Below are 22512 nucleotides of genomic sequence, written 5' to 3'. Positions count from 1 at the left end.
CATTGGAGTTGTGTCCGAATAGGTCATTGTTTTATCAGTCAAAGGAGAAACAGAAGTCTTTTCTGTCTGATCTGAGAGAGCACTGGAGTAAACGTCAGCTGGAGTTGCTGTTGACTTCTCCGTGGTGAACTTTGAGGAAGCTGTGGGAAGTGCAGTGAGATTTCTGATCATTTCAGGTGTCTGATCTCCTGAGCCCTCTTCTGTTGATGTCAAAAAGAACTTTCCTCTGGTGTTAATGAATATTCATCGAACTCGCTTGTGGTGACAGTTTTTTCCGTACCAGATGACACTGATATTGGCTTCTGAGTACTGAAGACAGATGAGGATGAAGTAAAAGCACCTTTTGAAGTATCACTTGAAAGCACTGTTGTTGTTTTGATGCTTGAGACTTCAGGGAAAACAGTAGTGCTGTCTCCAGAAAAATCTGCATCTGTGGCACTCAGGAAGGATGTAGTTTCTGACTTCATTGTTGACGGACTGACAGAAGCAAACGACTCCATTACGGTAGGTTGACTGCTTTCACTTTCAACCTCACGATCTGCAACACTGGTAAGGATGGTACTTTAGTCTCATCTGTATCAACATGTTGTGTTACTGCAAGTGATAGCGGTATTGATTCCACAGTGCTGGATAAAGATGGAGATGCGTCACTGAAAAAAGAGGTTGCATTCAATATATCTGTGGTGTCATCACTTGAAAGTTCTACATCCATTGGAGTTGTGTCCGAATAGGTCATTGTTTTATCAGTCAAAGGAGAAACAGAAGTCTTTTCTGTCTGATCTGAGAGAGCACTGGAGTAAACGTCAGCTGGAGTTGCTGTTGACTTCTCCGTGGTGAACTTTGAGGAAGCTGTGGGAAGTGCAGTGAGATTTCTGATCATTTCAGGTGTCTGATCTTCTGAGCCATCTTCTGTTGATGTCAAAAAAGAACTTTCCTCTGGTGTTAATGAATATTCATCGAACTCGCTTGTGGTGACAGTTTTTTCCGTACCAGATGACACTGATATTGGCTTCTGAGTACTGAAGACAGATGAGGATGAAGTAAAAGCACCTTTTGAAGTATCACTTGAAAGCACTGTTGTTGTTTTGATGCTTGAGACTTCAGGGAAAACAGTAGTGCTGTCTCCAGAAAAATCTGCATCTGTGGCACTCAGGAAGGATGTAGTTTCTGACTTCATTGTTGACGGACTGACAGAAGCAAACGACTCCATTACGGTAGGTTGACTGCTTTCACTTTCAACCTCACCATCTGCAACACTGGTAAGGGATGGTACTTTAGTTTGTGCATCTGTACTTTCTTCAGAAGTGGTAAGACACACGGGACCTATTAAAGTAATACAACTAACAGGGTGCACTGATGAAGATTTCTTTCCAGTTGTATCCTCAGTTGAAGTTTTTTCTGTTGACTCACCAGCTGAAACAGACACATCTGTTTCAGCAGTTACTTCACTTTCCGTTTGGGCTTTAGCTTCTGTATGTGTAAAGGTTAAACTTGAAGATAATGCTAAGGTAGAGATATGTGGATGTGGGCTGGTTGTAAACATATTTACAGTTTGGACTACTGAACCCTCCTCCTGCGTTATAGATACCGCATCATTTCCAACTCTTTCTGTGGAGGAAGTTAAACGCATTGGGCTGACTCTAATCCCTCCCTGACTTGTGATTTTATCCTCCGGAGTTTCAGTCGGTGCTTCAGATTCTGAAGATTCAGTACCTCCTGCAGCTGGTGTGATCTCAGTCTTGACTATCTGCTTAAGAGAGGGTGCAATACTAAATACTGAAGAAGTTGTTGTGCTTAAGACAAATCCTTCTGTGGTCTGGATCTCTTTCCTCCCCTCTACATCTTGAGTGGGGCCTCTTGATGATGGCGCTATTTCCCTATCAGCGTCATCCGTGGAAGGACTATACACAGTCTCTAACACAGACTCTGTGCTGTCTTTAACAGCTGGAATGGCAGATGTGCTCTCTGTTTCCGCTATGATTTCATCGTTATCTTTGTCTGTGTAAAATCTGGTTGAAGAAGTAGTTGGAGATTCATCCTCAGTCTTCTGTCTCTGAGTCAGATTTGAGTCACTTTTCACATGGGCAGGAGTCCTTCCTGTCTCACGTGTCCCTTCTTGTACAGACATAGTGCTGAAAGCAGGGGTTTTCACATTAGCCTGTGATGTTTGGGTTTCTTTAACTGCTTTGGTTCTCTGTGGCTCAGTTGGTGTTACTGCAGGAAGAAGGTCAGTAGTATCTGTGGAAGCTGAGCCAGCCACAGTTATTTGTGCAGTTTCCAGTGGAATCTTGTCCTCCACTGTTGTGGCAATAACAGAGGTTAAGTCTTTGTGTTTTGAGCCTTTTGTGGTCAGATCATCCCCTAATTGAGCAGGCGTTGATTCAACTGTTGGCCTTCTATCAGGCTCAGGGACAACCATATATGGGGTTTCTGTAAAAGCCAGAGGTTCTGTAGGTTCCTGTATAGATTTAGTGAAGCTACCATCAGAGAAATCAGTCAAATTAGGATCAGATGCCATGGAAATGTCATTGCTAGTTCCGAGAGTTGTCACAATTGTCAAAATCTCTGTACCTTTGGCCTCTTTTTCTTCCACACTTTGAGGCTCCAGTGTGATCTCTTGTTTACCATTAATAAAGCTGATAGCTGGGGTGATGGTTATAGCAGCTTGTGTGAAACGTTCTGGGTCTCTGCTTTGTATGATTGGCTCACCAACAGCTACAGAGGGAGTGGGATGGTCCAACAGAACTGGTGTGGCAAGAGACTGAGCATTCTGTGACTCTGAAGCCTGGTTAGCTGTAAAGAAAATAAAGGAAAATTAGCACATGAATATTTAGTTTATGCATTAAAGAAAAAAATACCCAAGGAACAATGTTAACATATGAAAAGGCAGCTAAATTACACCATTCCTAACTTCCTATTTCTTTATTCAACATTGCAGTAATTCACATGCTAGCATCACAAAACTATCATGTATAGCACAGTGCTGTATAGTACATATGGTACAACTGTTAATCTGAATATGACTGTGTTGTGGAAGTGTTCAAATTATCATGTTCACTCCTTGTATATAACATAAAAGGAAATTCCCTGAAGTAATTCAGATCTTAGCTGTCTAAGTCTAACACAGAAGCAGCATTCTGTTTCCACTGCAGCAATGTTATCATCAGCCGCCTACACTATGTTGCCAAATGGGTTTATGTATTCCTATAAATAAACAAGATTTGTCTGGCTGGAAGTAGTCCACATAGTGTTTAAAAGGTAGTGGCTTTAGACTGCTGCAAAAAATATGTTCATCCAAAGCGCTTCACTTAGGAAACAGTGAACAAAAACCTGAACTTTACTGAAAATGGACCTGATAACTGAGGCACAGCATGGCCTGTCCTCTCTAGAAATCTTCTGTTTAGCCTCATTATGAGAGTGAACATTTCCACTTTTACTTTGCAAGCAAAGAAAGGAAAGGAAAAAGCCCCTTGATACTAAGCCATAGAATTATGAATTTAACAAAGATGATAACATATACAGTGCTGGCTGTAGAAAGAAAAGCTGTGATTAATCTTAAAATTAACAGTGTGGCTATGCTCCTTACCCGTGTTTGCATGATGTATAAGCAAGGAAGAAAAGACTATTCTCACACCAAAATGAGAAATCTGTTCATAAACAAATTGAATAACCTCTACCTCTTTCTCTCTCTCTATTTCTGCCACTTGTTCTCTCTCTCTCTCTCTCTCTCTCTCTCTCTCTCTCTCCCTCTCTCTCTCTCCCTCACACTCCTTTCCCACAAATGACGATTAACAAAAATTACTGGTTGCAACAATAACACCTGCAGTAGCTCAGCTTTGCAAAAAGACACCTGTTAGAAATCCAGGTAAAGCCTGGGAACTAGGCAATATTCCCACTTGTCTGACCCACACACCTTCACAAACTATCCTTCTCTCACACACAACAACACACACACAGTCCTTCTCTAGTCTTCATCACCTGCCAGCATTATGTAGCTGTCCAACTTTCAAAGAAGCACAAGTTCAGCTTGCATTCAAGATTAGTCACAAATACAAGTAAATACTTCAACAAACTGGACAAACTGGGATTTATCTAAAAACTCTCCTATTTTGTTCTAGTTCTACTCCCAACCAGTATTTAAAGATTTGGGTTGAGGGAAATTAGAGTTTAATGTGTAACAGCTGCTGGAATAATAACAATCACATTTTTTAGTTTAAAAGTTTTGAAGTTGTTTACATATTTGGGGAATAGACGTTTAAATAACTCATAATGGGCATGAATGTCATGATATTTGATTATCTTTTCTTTTTTTGTCTTTAACGACTTTTAAAAACAAGAATTGGGTGCATAAGTTTTAATTTAGTTTGGATTTTCTCTATTCCACACAGTATCAAAAGTGTACACACAGGTTCAAATATATACTCTCACTTAAATGGCTCTGGCCATTTAACTTGTCTTTAGCTGACTTCTCTTTAACTGACTAGGGCTGTTAGTTTATCTGCCAGCATAAAAAAGATTTTTGACGGGACTCACTGGATTGACCACTAATCAGAACAATGGGAAGGTTCAAGGAATTCATTTAAGTTCTAAGGAGGAGAACTGTAGATTAGCACAAGTTGGGAAGATCTCTTGGAGCTATTTCTAAACAACTGCAGATTTAAGGATCATCAGTTATTCGTATATGTCACCACTTTGCCAAGTCTGGAAGAAGAACCAAACTGTCGCCCTCAGATTAGAGGAAATTGGATGTTCAGGAACAACCTAGGAACCACAGAAGCTTAATCCTGCCATGAATCTGCTGGAAGAGCAGTGTCACTGTCCACAGTGAAGTAAGTTTTACATCACCATGGACTGAGATGGTGCCGACCAAGAAAGAAGCTTATGCTTCTAAATTGACATCCTTAACCTCAACAGAAATTTACATGAACAAGCTTTTCCAGAGAAAGGTTTTATGGTCAGACAAGACAAAGACTAACAGCAATTACCAGAGTTATGTTTGGAGGAGTAAAGGTGGGGCTTTAGCACAGAACACTGTACCAGCTGTTAAGTATGGTTATTGTTAGAGCAGGGCGATATGACCAAAAATATTTATCACGATATACATTTGAAAATTTGTGATAACGATATAACTGACGATATAATTGACACTAGACAAAATACTTTACAACTCTTCAACTTTATTAGTGCAAACAAACAAAAACAAAACATCAATGTATTTTCACTTAAACAAGCAGCTGTGCATTAAAGTTATATAAAAAATTAACAGTGCAAATGCAAATTCCTTGCTGACAGTTTAACCAAAAGGCATTTCCAGTGGAAATTGTCCGACATATCCTCAGCATAACCATGTATAATATCCACAAAACTTCAAAAGAGGTTATACGCACAAAATACGGTAATATTATGTTGAAGCACAGTACGTATCACTCCGCGAGGCTCCTGCCTACGATAGCCGTAATGTATGGGTTCAAAATGTGGTCATAAATATTTTGTACTTGTAAATCAGTTTTGTATGTGTAAAAAGAATTTGTGCGTGTCTAAAAAAGATTTGTATGTGTAAAAAAGATTTGTGCGTGTGTAAAAAAGATTTGTATGTGTAAAAAAGATTTGTGCGTGTGTAAAAAAGATTTGTATGTGTAAAAAAGATTTGTGTGTGTGTAAAAAAGATTTGTATGTGTAAAAAAGATTTGTGCGTGTGTAAAAAAGATTTGTATGTGTAAAAAAGATTTGTGTGTATGTAAAAAAGATTTGTATGTGTAAAAAGAATTTGTGCGTGCGTAAAAAAGATTTGTATGTGTAAAAAGAATTGGTGCGTGCGTAAAAAAGATTTGTATGTGTAAAAAAGATTTGTGTGTGGACTTAGCCAAAAAACCCCCTGCAAGTTACAAGTACGAATTTTGACCCTATTTTTCTTCCTGTCATCTGATTGGTCAATGTCATGTCAATCACAAATGTAACAATCCAATCAGAGAACAGATGGGTTTGGCTGTCGGAGGGGCACTTTTTTGAACTGCAGGTCCTTGAAGGGTAATACAGTTTGAAGCTGGAGGATCTCTATATAAATATCCGATAGCAGCTAGGTCCCCTTACTTTCAGCAGCTGTTGAAAGGATAAAGTTGTGGTATGTCAGTGGTTAGAAATACCATTATTACTTTAGGATTAGTTTAACACAAAGTCAGGGCTGACCGGGACCATTGCTATGAGTCACAGTGCGCAGCATAAAGGTCCTTTCACATCGGACGCAGGATGTGCTGCTAATGCTAACTGCTAACTAAAAGCAAAGGATCCAGAATTTGTTGCGCTGGCTGCTGAGCTCTGTGGGTTTTGCAGCAGCTCTACCTGTACTAGATGCACCTGCTCCTTGTCGTTTCTATCTCTGACTTTATGTCCTCTACAACAGTTTCTGGTTTTTTTGCTAGTTCTTCAAATGTTCAATAAAAACATGTATGCTAATTCATAACGAAGAAAGCTTTGTAATGAAGACTGTCATTTCCAAAACACTGCCCCCCGCGGTCCATGGCGCTGTTGAAAAGGCTGTGGAAGTCCCTGTATAAAACACGTAGACCTGTGACACAAAAATCACCAAACTCGGACGACCACAGACTGTTTTCCTTCGTGGTGATGAAGGAAAACGCTGGGTTAACATATAAAAGGGCATTTATTCCTTCAAGGACCTGCAGTTCAAAAAGTGCCCCTCCGACAGCCAAACCCATCTGTTCTCTGATTGGATTGTTACATTTGTGATTGACATGACATTGACCAATCAGATGACAGGAAGAAAAATAGGGTCAAAATTCGTACTTGTAACTTGCAGGGGGGTTTTTGGCTAAGTCCACACACAAATCTTTTTTACACATACAAATCTTTTTTACGCACGCACAAATTCTTTTTACACATACAAATCTTTTTTACACACGCACAAATTCTTTTTACACATACAAAACTGATTTACAAGTACAAAATATTTATGACCACATTTTGAGCCCATAGTAATGCTCCGACAATCCATCAAGCGGTGCGGCTTCGTAGTTTAGCAAAGTCGTACTGAAACATTTGACAGATTTTCGAGCGCCGTCTACTACATAAAATCGTTTCGAGGTCAGTAAACACAACCAGAATTCATACATAAGGCACACGGGATTATAAGGGGCACTGTCGATTTTCAGAAAAATCAAAGGATTGATTTTAAGTGTGCCGTATTTTCCAGAAAACACGGTAATAACAACAGCCCGCTAGCATGCGCTACCAAAAATAGTGCTTTGTTGTGTATCTGACGGAAAAAGCTAAACCAGTTCCACACCACTGAAGTTGCAGCATTTTTACAAACCAATTCTGGTTCATCCCTTTCATTCAACAATCCACATTCGCTCTTCGCATTCTGCGTCGGTGCCATGTGCGTATGTAAACAAAGGCACTGCACATGCGCATTTTACCCATATTCTATCGCGATATTTCATTTTCTTACCCTTGCTCAACATTACACCGGTATTACCATGAACGGTATGATATAGCCCAGCCCTAGTTATCGTGGTAGCATCATGCTCTGGAACTGTTTTGCTTCCAGTGGTACTGGTAGATTGCACAAAGTTGATGAAATTATCAAGGAGGTCTACCTCCAAATTTTTCTATTTTATCTCAAATCAACAGCTAAACAGTTGAAACTTGGACATAATTGGGTTTTTCAAGAGGACAATCCCAAACACACATCAAAACTGGTTTTGGAATGTATAAAGCAAGCTAACATTAAGCTTCTGGAATGGCCTTCCAGAAGCGCAAACCTCAACCCTATTGAAAATCTGCAGATGACACTTAAAAGCCACTTAAAGGCCATTTAAACCAACCAATTTAAATTAACTCTACCAGTGCTGCCAAGAGGACAGTTCAAACATCAAGCCAGAATTATGCCAAAATACCAAAAGTGTCTAGTCAAGGTGCAACTTTCTAGGGGGCTTTAAACCAAACACTAGTGGGGAAGTATGTATAGGTTTGAAACTGTATGCATTAGAAAAATCTAAAGTAAATTCAAATTCATTGATCCATGATTGTATGCTGTGCAATCATTCAACCCTAACAAAAGAACAGGTCAAAGAAATCATTAAAAGCCCCCAACTTCAGTGCAATCCATATCCATGAATAACTTATGTAAACTTCTGACCACAACTAGGTCCAGATGAGACGCAGGACAAAAGCTTACAGCAGAAAATACTGCATGGAAACTTGGTGGACAGGTAGAGCATGAGCAAGTGTAGGACTGGTATTAATGGAGATTACGCTCCTTGTCTGCTTCTAGCTTTTTACATGCATGATAAGGGAGTGCTGTCAATAAAGCTAGCAGCAATGTTAAAACACCACAACTCATACCCAGCCCTTATTAATTTTTTTCAAATCAGTCTTAGAATTTTGTAAGGTTACCTGGTGGAAGTGGATAGGCAAGTCATATTAGCTGTTAGCACTAGCTAACAAATGCTAACAACTAACATGTGAGCTCAGTGGTGCAACTAACAATATGACAGGGATTTCCACGTGAATTTAATTACCAGAATTTAACAATGACCATACAATGCCAGGTCTCCATAGCACTATATCTATATCAAAGTGAAGTGTAGATAACTTAACCTGCACCACCTTGTGGTACTGAGGCATATTCACATTCATAGACTCTAGGTATTAAAGTTTCCACAATTTTCTGATTGTCTCTTAGTGTTTTAATTTTGATAGCTCTCAACCAATGGGGATGTTGTCAAACCTAAGTATTTCTGTGCACACAGTTACACAGGAGTGTAATTCTAACAAGGTAAAATGGGTGAGGGTTGTTAGGGTTTACTGCATAAATGTATGTGAGAGGGTTAAAAGGTCAAACCTTGCACAAAATAGCATTAATAAGTATCATTAAAGTGCAATCCTCTTATCAAGCACTTTACAAAAATGCAATTAAGCCCACTTCTAAAAATGTTAAGTACTCTTATAAAGATTTGTTTAGCAAGCTTTCGTGGACTGAATGTTAAATAGATGTTTAATTACTGTAAGAATGTACTGTTGGTGGTTTTATGACATCTGTGGTTGCCACGCCTCAGAGTACCAATATTTCAACAAGTCATAATATGTCATATAAACACTAAGCACTAAACAATGAATTTAATTGTCAGCAATTAATCAGAAACACATGTGCACAGTTCACAATAACTCTGACAGATTTTGAGGCGCACTAAACAACAATTCATTGATATTATTGTGCACTTTGTTACCATGCATCCAGACGGCACACTCTTCCCAGTGCCACAATATTTTCCGAAAGCCTTTCCCACACAAACTGGGAGGGCAGAAAAAAGAGTGTCTCAGCTGAGCTACATCACATGATGTAGCAGTAAAAGTAGCTATAATCACCCACTTTGGTCAGGCAGCCTGCAGCTGTCCTGACAGAGAGGGGAGACTGTGAGTTAGAAATTACATCATCTTTTGAGGTGGTGTCCAGTCTGCACTGAAGAAAGGCATCTGTGCTTACTCAGGTAGACTGCCAACACACCTCTGCTATTGCCAGGCTGGCTGTCAGCAAGCTGGTACGTGCACACACGAGGAGAGAAATACTGCAGCTGCATAGTTATTTGCAGTACAAATACAGAAGTACAGATAGAGTTTGTATGTCTTTCACATAGAGGGCTCTCTTACACAAGCAATGTCATGTGCATTCTTGGCATCTAAACCAACAACACTGGATATACACAGTGCTTATGGCCACATTAGCACTTTAATTGTGTATAATTTGGAAAGCAGATCATTGCTCTCTCAGGTAGGCTTAGAACCTACCACAAAGTTATTCTCAGTTTCTGCAAAATGACCAGTTCATTCACTTGTATGCTTTCCAATTTAGCAGATCCCTACCCTTCAACACAAACTGCTCTCCAGGGACAAGAAATGAGTCACCATAACAATATTTGAAGCTCAGATGCAAAATTCATGGAGTAAAAAACAATGCAGCTGCTGTTTGCATGTGAGACCATCCACTGTTGACCCAATGAAGCCAGTATAGAGGAACACAGAAGTGCCACTGATGATTGCTTAATGAGTTCCCTGGCTGTAACTGATTCATACAACCAAATCAACAACTAAGCTCACAGCTCCTTACTATCATTCAGTCTGACTTTTGGAGCTTTATTAAAATAACAGACCATCATTTATCTTTAGAAATTTAGTTCTCTTGTGCTCGTGGTTGGGAAGTTATGCAAACAAGACCACCACTGAAAGCAACATTTAGTAATTTTCGCATTTTACTATGAAAAACATATTTAACTTATTCCAACAATTAAAAAAAAACATGTAGCTTACATAGTTTCAGTCTCAATCATTTGAATTATGCACAAAACCAGGTTATTTTATCTCACGATTAAATATAAACAGCTATAACAATAGAATTTACTGTTTTGGGAAATAATCCCATCAAAAACTGCAGTGAATCATTTATGATCAGCTTGTCCAAAGGCTTGGGCTTTAACTCACAGATGACGCTGGTCACACTCTCTAAATGTCTCTTTTTGCGTCATATTATTATTATCTTTCTCTTCCTGTGTTTTCGTCTATGTCAAAATCATCATGAGAACATCTGGTTCCCTCAGGCAAAGCATGTCTTTCAGCAGCAGTCACTGATAACACATAAACATGTGGTAGGGGGATCCCTCTTACTAAATAACTGAAGACTTACAACCAGTAATTTGAAACACCACAGAACCATGAATACTCGCTCACTGTAACTGCTTATGTTTGAGTCTATGCACAGACCGTAATTAAATATTAGCAAAATTCAGAGATCAAGTTCATTGAACCATAACTTAACCACTACTGTTAACTACCTTCATGGCTCATACAAATAAGGACAGTAGATTTTAAGCCACCCATTCACTTGATGTAAACAAAATGCTGAAGAAGAAACCCTTACAGTTGGCTTTGCTATATTCACATATCCGTTTCTCCATAATTCTCTCCATAATTTTGTCTTTAAAGGCAGAAAGAGGAACAACCAATTTGCAGCTACTCTACAACAGCAACATTACAATAAATGGGCCTAAAACACAGCATGTGAACAAAGTGCAAAACTATACTTGTAACATCAGCCTTTCTTTTCATTTGTCACTCCTTTAATCTCACAACAAAACGGAGAAAAAAACTGCACTGACCAGAAAAATTTCACAAGAAAGCTTAAATATTAAGGTATTGTTGGTGCGTCTTACCTGATGCATTCTGAATCTGCGTAGTGGTGGTCTGGTTATCTGTGACCACTGCAGCTGGATGGGCTGTTGTACTGGCCACCGTTGAAGTCGTTGGAGCAGATATAAAGAACTCTGTACCAAACTCTGCTGCTGTTTTGTCCTCCATCACGGTGCCACCAATGCGCTCCGTCACCTGAGTGGAAGACTCATCAAAGACATGGACAGCTGCTGAAGATTTCACTTCCTCAGTTAACATTTCACTGTCGATCAGGATGATTGTGCCTGGTGAAACTTCAGGTGTTGGTGGTGTCTCAACATCCTGTGCTTTAGGCGGAGTTTGTGTTGCACTGCTGGCAGTATTTGGTGTCAGTGTGGTGGTTACCTTCACCTCACTGACATGATGGGTGTTATTTAAAGGTGGAATGGCTGTGATTGTATCATCAATTCTATTGGTGTCTGAAGGGCTGGATGAGCCATCTGGTTGGGATGGCCTAGTAGGTGGCTGACCCTCTAAACCTAAATGAGTATCGATGTCATCATAGTTCAAAATATAGTCTATTGCTATATCACTGATTGAAGGTGATGGTGTTAATTGTGAGGAGCTAAGCATTTCCTCATGGCTAACTTCAGATGATTTGGTTGGAGTGTCAGTGAGATCAGAGATCGATGTGATGTTCCTAGGATCTATGACAGTTTCCTCTGTCTCCCCTTCAGCAAACATGAGCTCGTTGCGGAGAGAAGCATCTGGTATAGGGACGTCAGGCTGAATCGTGCTGACCTGAATTACTGATTGATCATCTGACTCATCAGCAGACACTGTGGCATCAGTGCTTTCCACCGTGATCTTAGTTTCTGTGGCTGTGCCACCATGGGCAGCAGCAGTTTCCACAAAGGTTACATTTTGATCATCAGTGTGAGAATCTGGCGCAGCTGTTACATCATCGTCGTCCTCATGGTCGTCTTTGATAGTGGGTGCAACTGTTGTGATTAACTCTTCTTCATGGCCTGCTGGGGTGGGGCGAGGTGGAGCCATGCTGGTTGAGAACATAGATGGAGGATCTGGAGAAGAATCTGGAGAAACGTCTGCCTCTGATGTTTTTTCAGATGTTGGGGTTGTCAGAATGGTGCTACTCTCCAGTAAAGGGATGGAGGTACTGGGACTGATGGCGTTGGTGGTCATTTCTACCACAGATACATCCACAAAGGAAGTATGGCTGAATACCAATCTTCTTCCTATACAACATACATAAGCACATGATCACAAAGTCAGAATGAATTTAAGTATCAAACAGAGCTTTTGGTTGGCTAAAGTGACATTTCTATCACATTACTGATCTAGATAGCCAAGATTCATTGTTTCATTGTCAGCATTTCACAAATACCATATTGATGTACATTAAGAAGCCAAGATTACAAACAGTGATGTGATTCAGCAGGTCCATTTATGTCACCCTTAATAAGTTTGCGAGATAAGTCTCATAAGTGCGTTGCAGTCAATTAGCGATAGCAGCAAAAATAAGTGGCCACCAAATATTTAAATACCAAGATATAGTTTCCTAGAAACTTCCCTGTCAAAGGCTTCCTCTCTTATATCTAGCTTTAGCAGTTATTCATTAAACTTCTTCAAATAAACTTTTGCAACCACAGTAACAAAGCAAAGTTTTACTGTGTATTATAGGGGATGGAAAATAATCTAAGTTATCTTAATCAGTGGGGCTACCTCTATTTTATATGAACAGCCAAGTGCACTTTGTTTCTCTGAGCGTGCTCTGTGGGAAAGGGCAACCATGTGTTTAACAGATGAATTAAACACCATATAAATCATAAGTAATCTATTGTTGCGGTTTGGTCAAGAGCTACCCTGGCTTTTTTATTCTTGTATTCAACCCACCCGATCATCTGAGGAGCAGCCCTTGACTTGATCACTTGATTACAGTGATGGTGTTTAAAGTTCACTATTACAATTATTAAGGCGTTCTTTTAACACTGGTTCTCCCCTGTCTTCCCAAGATCACTGTCGTCAAATGTTATCTCATTTACTCATAAACACCAGTGAAACCGTTTTAGAAAGCTTTCCTCTGGGGCACAGCTGTAAAGGCAGCTGTTGACCATTACGTAGCAGACCCCTTTCCTCGTGAAACTATCTCTGATGTAAGGTGTGACATATGTTTTTCCCTTACAGGAAAAACTGTGCTTGCTCTCAGAGGGAGTGCATTATGTCACCACTGAGTTTGAGCTGTTCCCGTTATTCAGACCTTTGTTTTCTTTAGGCCACTCCAAAAATCAATCAGAGACTAATTTTCCAATTTTCCCACCACACTACCTCTTCTCTCTTTGTCTTTTTGTCTAATCTAAGTGGAGTAGATTTACACAATATTGCTTTTATTAAGATATCATCAGGCGTGGGAATTCAGCAAATGATGGAGTGAATCCTGCCAAATGAGAGTACTTGAAAATCACTTACGCTGGGAGTGTAAATACAACGCGAGTGAGAGGGCTGACATGAAATACACAGAGCAGGAGCTAAAGGTGGCCCATTTACGTGCCCTCTGAACTCTGTAGGGACTTATCACCACGAGAGTTAGCATGGCCCAGGGGCAGTAAATGGCCAGGCAGTGGGCGGCTTATCTGTCCAACTTCTCATTTGTAAAGATGGAAAGGCCAGGTCAGAGGTCAGCAAGGATGACTGAATTTAGAAGTCCAGCAGTAGCTTTGTCCATTATCCAAACGTCTGCTCTGATAAGTATGAGTGAGAATGACAGACAGCAAACTGACAGCGGAAATGAGAGGTGAAAGATAGAAAGGTGGTAGATAGCGAGGCTAAAAAGGCTGACAGACGTGGCATTAGTCGCTTTTGCTGTTTCTCTAAATGGCAACTATCACCTGTCATTTTCTGTTGTTTTAGGAAAACCGATTAGTTAAGAACGCTCACATTTTAAGGGATTAAGTCTAATTCTGCCTACTTCCAGTCAACCATGAAACGTCACTATTTATAAAGATCTACAGCTATAATTCCTTTCCCTCTCATGGTCAGTAATTATCACACTGTGCAACAAGAGTTTGCGAAAATAAAAAATTTAAAAAAAATCCTCATGATCTTTAGTGTTTATGTTGATTCTTTGTTATAATGTTGAGTGCAATTAATTTGACTTTATATATTACCAAGATTGATATCTTTAAATATTCAAAATTGCACTCAAATGCATTAACTTGTTTTAGTTTGATTCACAATAACACTGAGGTTGTACGAGGGTAAAGCTTAAGAAACCTTGATTAGCCCAGCTGGAAGCAATAAAGAGTCAAACAGATATAAACTGTTCTCATTCTCTTAAGCAAACTTTTGGTCATTATTCCTCAATCAAGAAAAAAAAAAGGTCAGTCTTTTGCTTTCAAAGAAAACAGAGTTTACCAGTATGAATTCACTTTTCTCTTGGCTTGCTTTTTTGCCTCAGAAATGGGCGGGAGACAAACTTTGAGACAGTGAGGTCAACGGGATGCTGCAGTCTGGCACATGACATGCAGTGCTCAGAAGAAAATCCTCCCTTAGCGTTGCTCATGTTGCCACTGTTACTGAAACTATGCAATCGCAATCGCGTGAAACAGATGCAAACTGAGAGGGAGGAAAGAGAGGCTTTCAGACACGTTAAAAAGGTCGGTCTGGTTCAGATGTGGTAAAGTGTAATGTGGTGCAAAGACACAGAAAATCAAAGGGTGGAGAAGCAGGAGTGAATGTAGGAGATGAGATCATAGCTCCTTACAGTCAAGCCTGGTTTTGTTAGGGAGTGGTCTGTGTCTTTGCTCACTGTCTGTCTCTTCTAACATATACGTCACATATATAGGTAACACTTTGTTCCATGACAAACTCCAAATGCAATAAAGAGTAACAACAGGAATCTTGGAGTGAGCTTTTACCTTTAAAGCAGTAAGCCCCAAACTTTCTAGTTGGTTCTGGGAAGCCAGTTTGATTTCTGTAGCGATACATGGTCCTCACGCCGAGTCGGCCTCCGCCACACTTAGTTCTGGGGACTGCGACAGGATGCCGTACACTGCCATCGGAGAGCCAGCCGTAGTCACATCTGTCCAGCCCCTGTCGCCAAGCAGCATGCAGCTGTCCGGGACTTGCCAGGACAGCTTTCCTCTTTTTACACTCTTCACTGGCTTCTTCAAAAGTCATCTTATGGGTCACGGGAGCATAAAAGACTTCACCTGATGCAAAAATAATGAGAAACAGTGGCAAATGTAGATGCACATAGGTGAAATAGCAACAAATCATCTGTTGAGGGTTTATTACCTAGCAGATCAAAAGTAATTTCTCCTTTAATATTTATTTAGTATTTTTAGATTGAAAAACATACCGAAATAGCCTATCATTTAGAGCAGTCTCAAAAAATACAGATTTTTAGTCCATTCTGACCTTTCAGAAAAGACCAACACAGCTGACATCAGTCACAGCTGTGCAGGGCAGAGACCCAATACGTCTCCCACCAATCATATTTAGGACAACAGTAGTTCTTTCATTATATTATTCCGAGGTGGGATAGCAATGCTGAAAATGTCCCTGGCCCGTCCATAAATATGTTTGTATTGCAGGACATTAGGTTTCCCCAAAGTGGGGAGAGCAAACACCTGCTGTTTCCTTCCTTCATGTTCATGTCAGAATCTCTGCAGAATGACCAGCGTGAAAGTTTGTCTATGCTCACAGGATAAATGAAAAGGGTACTAAAAGCCAAGATCTTAACTAAAACCAAACAACGATGGCTGACTGACTGTATGTTTTCAGTTAGTTTTGGGCGTAACATTTCAAATATCCCTTGACGGTTTCATCCCATTGATTTACAAGGGCATTGAGATTAGGAGATGCCGTTCACACAGGAATGTTTTCCCTTTTAAAAACAGATAACAGACGTTATATCCTCAAAAAAACCTACTTGATTTCAGTATTTTACACAGTGGTTTTACTGGACCCTTCCTGCTCTTTAGATATCATATTGATGACTGCTATAAGCATAAATGGAGTTCACATTTTGTTTATCTATATTATAGGACCCCTGGAATTACATAACTATAGAAAAAAAGCAGTCAGTGTCTTGCAGCTCACTCATTAATTTTCATGGTTAATTTATGGCCAAGTTATTACACTTGACAACCTCAAAACACATCAAACCACATCCGCCAAGCATGTCTGTTCCTAGATCATAAATGGTCAGAAAACTGAGACAATATTACAATATAATGGAAATGAATATTCAGGTTGTTGTGGGGTGCCACAATTTTCCTTGTTCAGTTCTAGAGGAAGACCGCTGTAACATGTCAGTCATCTCTATCGATTTCGTCCTTTCATTTCTCGTCCATCTCTATTCTCTAATGCACACAATAATGATGAGGGGTGTGTATATGCACATATGTACATGTCCTCAGCGGATGGGTTCATGCTTATGACTTGAAGACTGTGACAAATATATTTGAACATATATTGTGTTGACTAAGATGACTGCGCAGTACAAATCCTAAGGTAGATGATAAACCACTTTAGTAAATAACAGGAATAACAGGATGGACAGAGAAAAAAGAAACTGTTGGCTGACAAACTAAGACTTCCCATAAACCGGGCCAAAGACCTTTAATAACCCCATTATCACATTTTTGTTGGTGTCTCATTCAAAAACCACTGTAGAAAATATTTTTCAAGTCACACTTATAAGGAAACTGGAAAAAGGTCACCCATATTCACCAGCTTTTATATTTAAACAAGAACAAAAGTGTGTTTCCATACTGTAAAAATTTAATGTACTTCAACACGGATGATGATTTAAAGGGTTCTTAAGTTCAGACTAAACATGGGTTAGTGCTACTGAAGGACAATCCACTACTTACCATCCAGTTTGCCTACATAACAGTACACATCGTAGGTCTCTGTAGGTTTTCTGGTTCCATACGACCTGACACCAGGTTTATTGGGAAGGTTGCCATGACAGCCCTCTCTTGGCTTTGTAATTGGGTATCTGTATAAAAAGAGAGAAAGAAAGAGCCATTTTAAAGTCTTTGTCTTTCACATCACTCCAGAATTCAGTCGGACATATACAGCAAACGTGATTAAACAGCAGTGTTGTTGTCTCTGGGACAGGCAACTGAAATGCAGCTAACCTCACTGTCTGGTCAGCAATCCAACCGGCATCGCATTGATCAAAGCCGTCCTCATAGGCTGCTTTCAGTTGCTCATAGGTAGCAATGTTTGCTCCAACGTTTTCACAAGTTTGTACAGCTTTCTGGTAGTCCAAAGTGTACCTGCTGATGCTTGATCGGTAGTGAAAGACAACACCTAGCGACAAGCAGTGAAAAATGAAAATGAAAATTAAAAACTCAGTCGTAGAGTGATCTGGAAGTCATTAGTTTAACTTCAGCGCTGTAAATTATGGCAAGCGTCTTATAAAGCACCCTCTATGTGTGATATAACTAGGTCACTCAGCTTCATTGGAAAGAAGGATCTTTGCAATAAATGAAGGAGCGACGCGAAATGCAGCTCACCACAAACAAACGAGAGAACTCCATATGATGCCATGGCCCTGAAATCCCCATATTTGTGGACAGTAAATAGACGCAAAAGATATGATTGATAGTCATAATTAACATTGCAGAGAGTTGGAAAAGAGGTTATGCAGATTGTAAACCAGTGAAAACCAAAACTATCTGAGTGTCCCCCCCACCCATGTTTTCTACATGAGTTATATCTCCCAGCGTACTTCTCAAATGAGAGCATGTAGAATGCACATGACACTAGGTAAGGATTGATGACCCCACCCCCCACCCCACCACATCCCCTACCAGCATAAGGACGCTATCATTTTTAGGATGCTGAAGAATACTGCCTCCCACAGACATACTAACGCTTCCTGTGTGCACGTACAAAGAAAAGAAAATCCATACTGACACGGTGGCACCCAAGATTACAGCAATGCACTGTGTCCAAAGCGTCATCCACAGTTTTGGCTTGAATGGATAATCACTGGAACTAAGGCACTGCTGTGTCTGATATGGAAAATTAAGTTCCTGCAGCATCCCACCTCTACAATTTTAAAGTTTTTGTCTAATTCCACCATAATGAAGGAAGGATACTGGGAATCTCTTACCGCTGACATCGAGGTTAACAGTATCCTGGGTGTCTTCAATCCCGAACATGACCTCGCAACGATAAGTGCCAGCATCACTGGCACGCAGCTTCACAATTGTGAGCGAGGCATCGCCGACAACTTCAGGGTGGCTGGGTACTGACACACGGTTCCTGTAGCTTGAGCCTATCTTGATGATCCCATTTTGTGCCACCAGCACCGTGGACTCTGTTCGTCCCTGTATTTTGCTCCATTTGATCCGCAAGTAATCCTTGTTGTAAACGACTGTTCCACTGGGACTGATGACTGGTGCTGAGGTTGGGATTGTGGAAAAGTAGCAGGGAAGATTTACCTTCCCTGAGAGGGACCCTATGACTGGTTGGATGACTGATAATGCATTTGAGGCTGAAAGGCAAAAAGCCAGAGTTAGATGGAGCGCAAGTTCATTTAATGTTTCTATTTTAATGGCAACCTTCTTTATTATGTTTCATTTTATTCAAAATGCACATATCTCCTCTTCAATTTTCACTCTTATCCTAACAGATTGAACCAGACAGTATGAAATGTACAAGTCATTTGCACTGATAGGGTGTGACCACTGCACCAAGCCTAAAAAAAAGCATTCATTATGACTTGACTCTTGGAAAGTTAAACCTCAACTTTAAAATGATGGGTGTGGGAACATATTTAACACAAGGGCAGTGTATGTGCAGCATGTTTGTATTAAGTTATAGATAGTCAGGGAAAGAGGGAAAGTCATCATGGTTGTATTATTTCATGAAAGTTTGCTGCTTAGCTCTGTGCATGTTCCTGTTCCATGCAAATTGCAATAAGATGATTACAGTTATTTTGGATGGGGTAGAAAAGCATTCACATGGAATAATGGGAGGAATGCTCTGTGCAGACAGTCCAAGAGGTGTGAGTCTGTGTGTGCTTCAACAGAGGGTCTTATTAGGATGTGGGATGAAACCAGCTGTTCAGCTTCCAGACTGGAAGCAGAGTCTAATTGAAAGGTGTCCACCCCATACCCAAAGACAGAGACAAAGCTATGGGGACAAGTAGTATGCAGGTCCTAGATTGTAACCCTCAATTCCTCTTGACCTACCTCTAAGTAGAGTCTTGCAGGTTTCACACAGCAAAGACTGGAAGAAACTTATCAAACATGCTAAACAGTTGCTGTGGAGCTTTAAGGAGAGCAGAGGAATACAAAGATAAAAAAAAAGGCAGAGGCAGGGAGAAGAATGGAGGGAGGGAAGTGGGTGGGGAGTGACTAAAAAAAAGGAAAAAGAGAGAAAATCCAAAACTTGGGCATGGAGAGAGGGAGAGGGAGAAAGAGGAGTGACTAAAAAACAAGGGAGGAGAACTAACCCATTCAAAGCTTACCTGTTGCAGCTGCAGCTTCACAGAGGCAATATAACCACAGGACATGCTTTATATTCAGTATCATCTGTTGGGGGAAAAAAGGAAAGGGAGTGCAGCTTAGGAAGCAAGAAATTCAAAGTCTAAATGTTAATTGCATCCACACTTGGCTTAAGGAGAAATGCAACTACTACAGTAGGTTATAACAGACAAGTCTGTTTAAGCACTTTTCTAACATTGTGGGTCTGGAGAAACAAATACTCCCCATTTATTAAGCATGTGTATTCGCAAAATATCCACATGAAAAAATGGATGTTCCAACGCACTAAAGTATGATTTTAATATGTTGTGTTTTTAATATCTAACATTACCAAGCATGATCTTTTTATTCGTCTCTAAGTAAGATGTTGAGCTTTGTATGTCTCGGGGGTTCAGATGTTAGACTCCCTGTGGGGTCGGAGTTTGTGGAGACAGAAGGACAGGAGCACCGAGCCCCTCACCCTCATTTGCACCCCGCTGTATAAACACATGCGGTGGGTCGCAGTGCTAACTGAAAACTAGTATTGTTTGTTTTCAAAGGGAGACAATCTCGCACTAATGGCAACTGGCAGGTTCAAAAGATCATCCTCTAAAATACTGCAGTCTGCGCCTTTGACTTAACACGAACACTCCCACGAGCTCCATGCCGATTCAATTGAACCATTCTAACGGAAAATAAATGAGACTTTGCGCGGAAAAATAATTTAATACCATATATCCATGGAGGATATACTGTTCTTAGATTAACGTGAAATAATTTAGTCATATTTATACAAATACATGCATGACCTGATGTAATTGCTGAAGTTTTTTTTAACCCTCTCTCTAAGAAAGCTGAAAAACAAACACAGATCAATACTGAAGCATCACAGGGGAAACTTATTGGTTGCAGGCTTTTGCAGTTTCTTCGAGCGCAGTTCAGGGATGTCCCTTGCTATGAAGCACAATCGTCTGCTTTAAGTACAGTTATTGATTCAAAACCCCACTTTTGGCTATAGGAACACTTTATGCGACGGTTCTTCTTCTCAGAAACACCTGTTGCTTCTGGACACTCCACAGAAGTTATGACATGGGTGGCATGGTCAGTCCAATTTCTAACAACTGACTGCGGAGTAATCTCCAGTCTGCAGACCCTTTTTTTCTAAATTGGTTTGTCTTATTCGTCAAGAAACATCTGCACATCGGTGCAGGTTATCTCAGGACAACATCGTGGCGCGTGTGTTTGTCTTAAACGACTTGTGTCCTTAAAAGTTGCATTCATTTGATTTAATATTTGTTTAATATTAGCAAAATACACATTGAAAAAGCAACAAACCAACAATAGGAAATCTGTTATTTTGCAAAGAATAGTCTCAATTCTTCCGTAATTCAAAGATAACTATCCAAACAGAAGTAAACTTACCTTTAAATGATTTTTATTCCATAAAATGTACAAAAATCGATTTACGTCCTTATATAGTATTAGTCCCGGTCCGCAACATGCGTGCGTAAAAAAGTGCCTAAGCAGGTCTGCTCCACATTGGAAGCAGCACTTATCTTCCCGGCGTGCCTCTCAGTTCCCCTTGATGTTCTGCAGTTGTAGTGTCCTACTCTGGAATGATGTGCACACAGCGACTGAGACCGTGAAGTGCTGGCATGAACTGCTTCCATTTTACCTAAATCACGCGGTTATTTCGTCAAGAGGTGGGGCCCATAAAAAAAAAAAGTGAATGAAACACTGAGTGGAGGAGGGAAAAAAAACCTAATTTGCCCATGTGCCTTAGAGCAGCGGTCCCCAACCCCCGGGCCTCGGACCGGTACCGGTCCGTGAGTCGTTTGGTACCGGGCCGCGAGAGTTGAGGCTCAGGTGTGAAATGTATGGTTTTCAGGGTTTTTATCGGTTTTCAGCGTTATTTTGTTATCGTTTTTATCGTTAACTCGGTTTTCCTGGGTCTTTTCACGTGTGTTATGAATAAATCTTCTTTTTTTCGGTACCGGCACTAGTTTTATTTTGTTGTATTTATCCGCGACACCTTATTGCCGGTCCGTGAAAATATTGTCGGGCATAAACCGGTCCGTGGCGCAAAAAAGGTTGGGGACCGCTGCCTTAGAGGTGTACCCTGCAGACAAGGATGGTTGAATTTGAGTCACAGAACATACTTCAGTCTACACTGTGAGGGAGTTTTCCCATTCATCCCGCTGAACCGCTTTGTACATTTCAGACAGTCTCATCCGTCGTGCGAGCATTTGGTGTGCTAGTATGAATGCAGTTTTTGATGTGCTGAGAAGAAAGTTCAAGTGTTCATTAAGAGAAACTGATGAGGTTGATAAAAACGTGTCATTTCTGATCACTGTGCAAAACCGCCTAACTAAGAGAGAAACAATAGTGGTTTACTGAAGGCTTTGGACTCGCTTTCTTACATAAAGAGAGGGGGCTAGATTATTTTTATAAAGTTGCCTGATGATCACCATTATTGGCTACTGCAAAGCAGGCAGGGGGGCAACAGTGTCAATGTGTAACAGCTGTTAAAATGAACATGGACTGCTCTGTGATAACATGAATGCTGTTTTAACATGCTAATTATCACTTTATTTATTGAGAATTTGAATATAAGCATCCTCTTACACCCAGAGATCACAGTCTGTGGAGTCAGTGTCGTTCCCGGAGAATTTTCTCTGAACCATTCAAACATTATGTGCCTTAAAACAAAATTATTAAAACTGCATTTAGGTGCCATCAGTACTGTAGTAATAGTGTTCCTTGACATGATCCGAAAGAGAGAACTATATAAGGGGAGTGGATCTAGAGTGCGTTTGCTGAAGCTAGA

At 40.3% G+C, this 22512-nt stretch overlaps 1 protein-coding gene across 1 annotated transcript; it reads right to left on the bottom strand.

Moving 5' to 3' along the window:
- Window positions 1-209: 209 nt before the first annotated feature.
- Window positions 210-21281, bottom strand: vcana (versican a). Its single transcript, XM_039620860.1, has 9 exons — window positions 21108-21281; window positions 19691-19754; window positions 18329-18712; window positions 17346-17520; window positions 17076-17203; window positions 15114-15407; window positions 11223-12434; window positions 1241-2793; window positions 210-530 (listed from the first exon to the last, which is right to left on the bottom strand). The coding sequence occupies exons 2-9, from the start codon at window positions 19752-19754 to the stop codon at window positions 210-212; spliced, it is 4131 nt and encodes a 1376-aa protein (XP_039476794.1). The 5' UTR covers window positions 21108-21281.
- Window positions 21282-22512: the final 1231 nt, after the last annotated feature.

This window comes from Oreochromis aureus, linkage group 12 (genome assembly GCF_013358895.1).
Source record: "Oreochromis aureus strain Israel breed Guangdong linkage group 12, ZZ_aureus, whole genome shotgun sequence".
NCBI classification, from domain to species: domain Eukaryota; kingdom Metazoa; phylum Chordata; class Actinopteri; order Cichliformes; family Cichlidae; genus Oreochromis; species Oreochromis aureus.
Note: the sequence above shows the minus strand (reverse complement) of the source record. Positions and strands in the feature narration are given on the sequence as shown.

Coding starts and splice junctions, on each gene's coding strand:
- vcana (XM_039620860.1), bottom strand. CDS start 19,754: ATGATACTGAATATAAAGCATGTCCTGTGGTTATATTGCCTCTGTGAA. Junction 18,713..19,690: donor TGAAGCTGCAGCTGCAACAG/GTAAGCTTTGAA, acceptor TTTGCCTTTCAG/CCTCAAATGCATTATCAGTC. Junction 2,794..11,222: donor GCAGATTCAGAATGCATCAG/GTAAGACGCACC, acceptor TTTTCTTTACAG/CTAACCAGGCTTCAGAGTCA.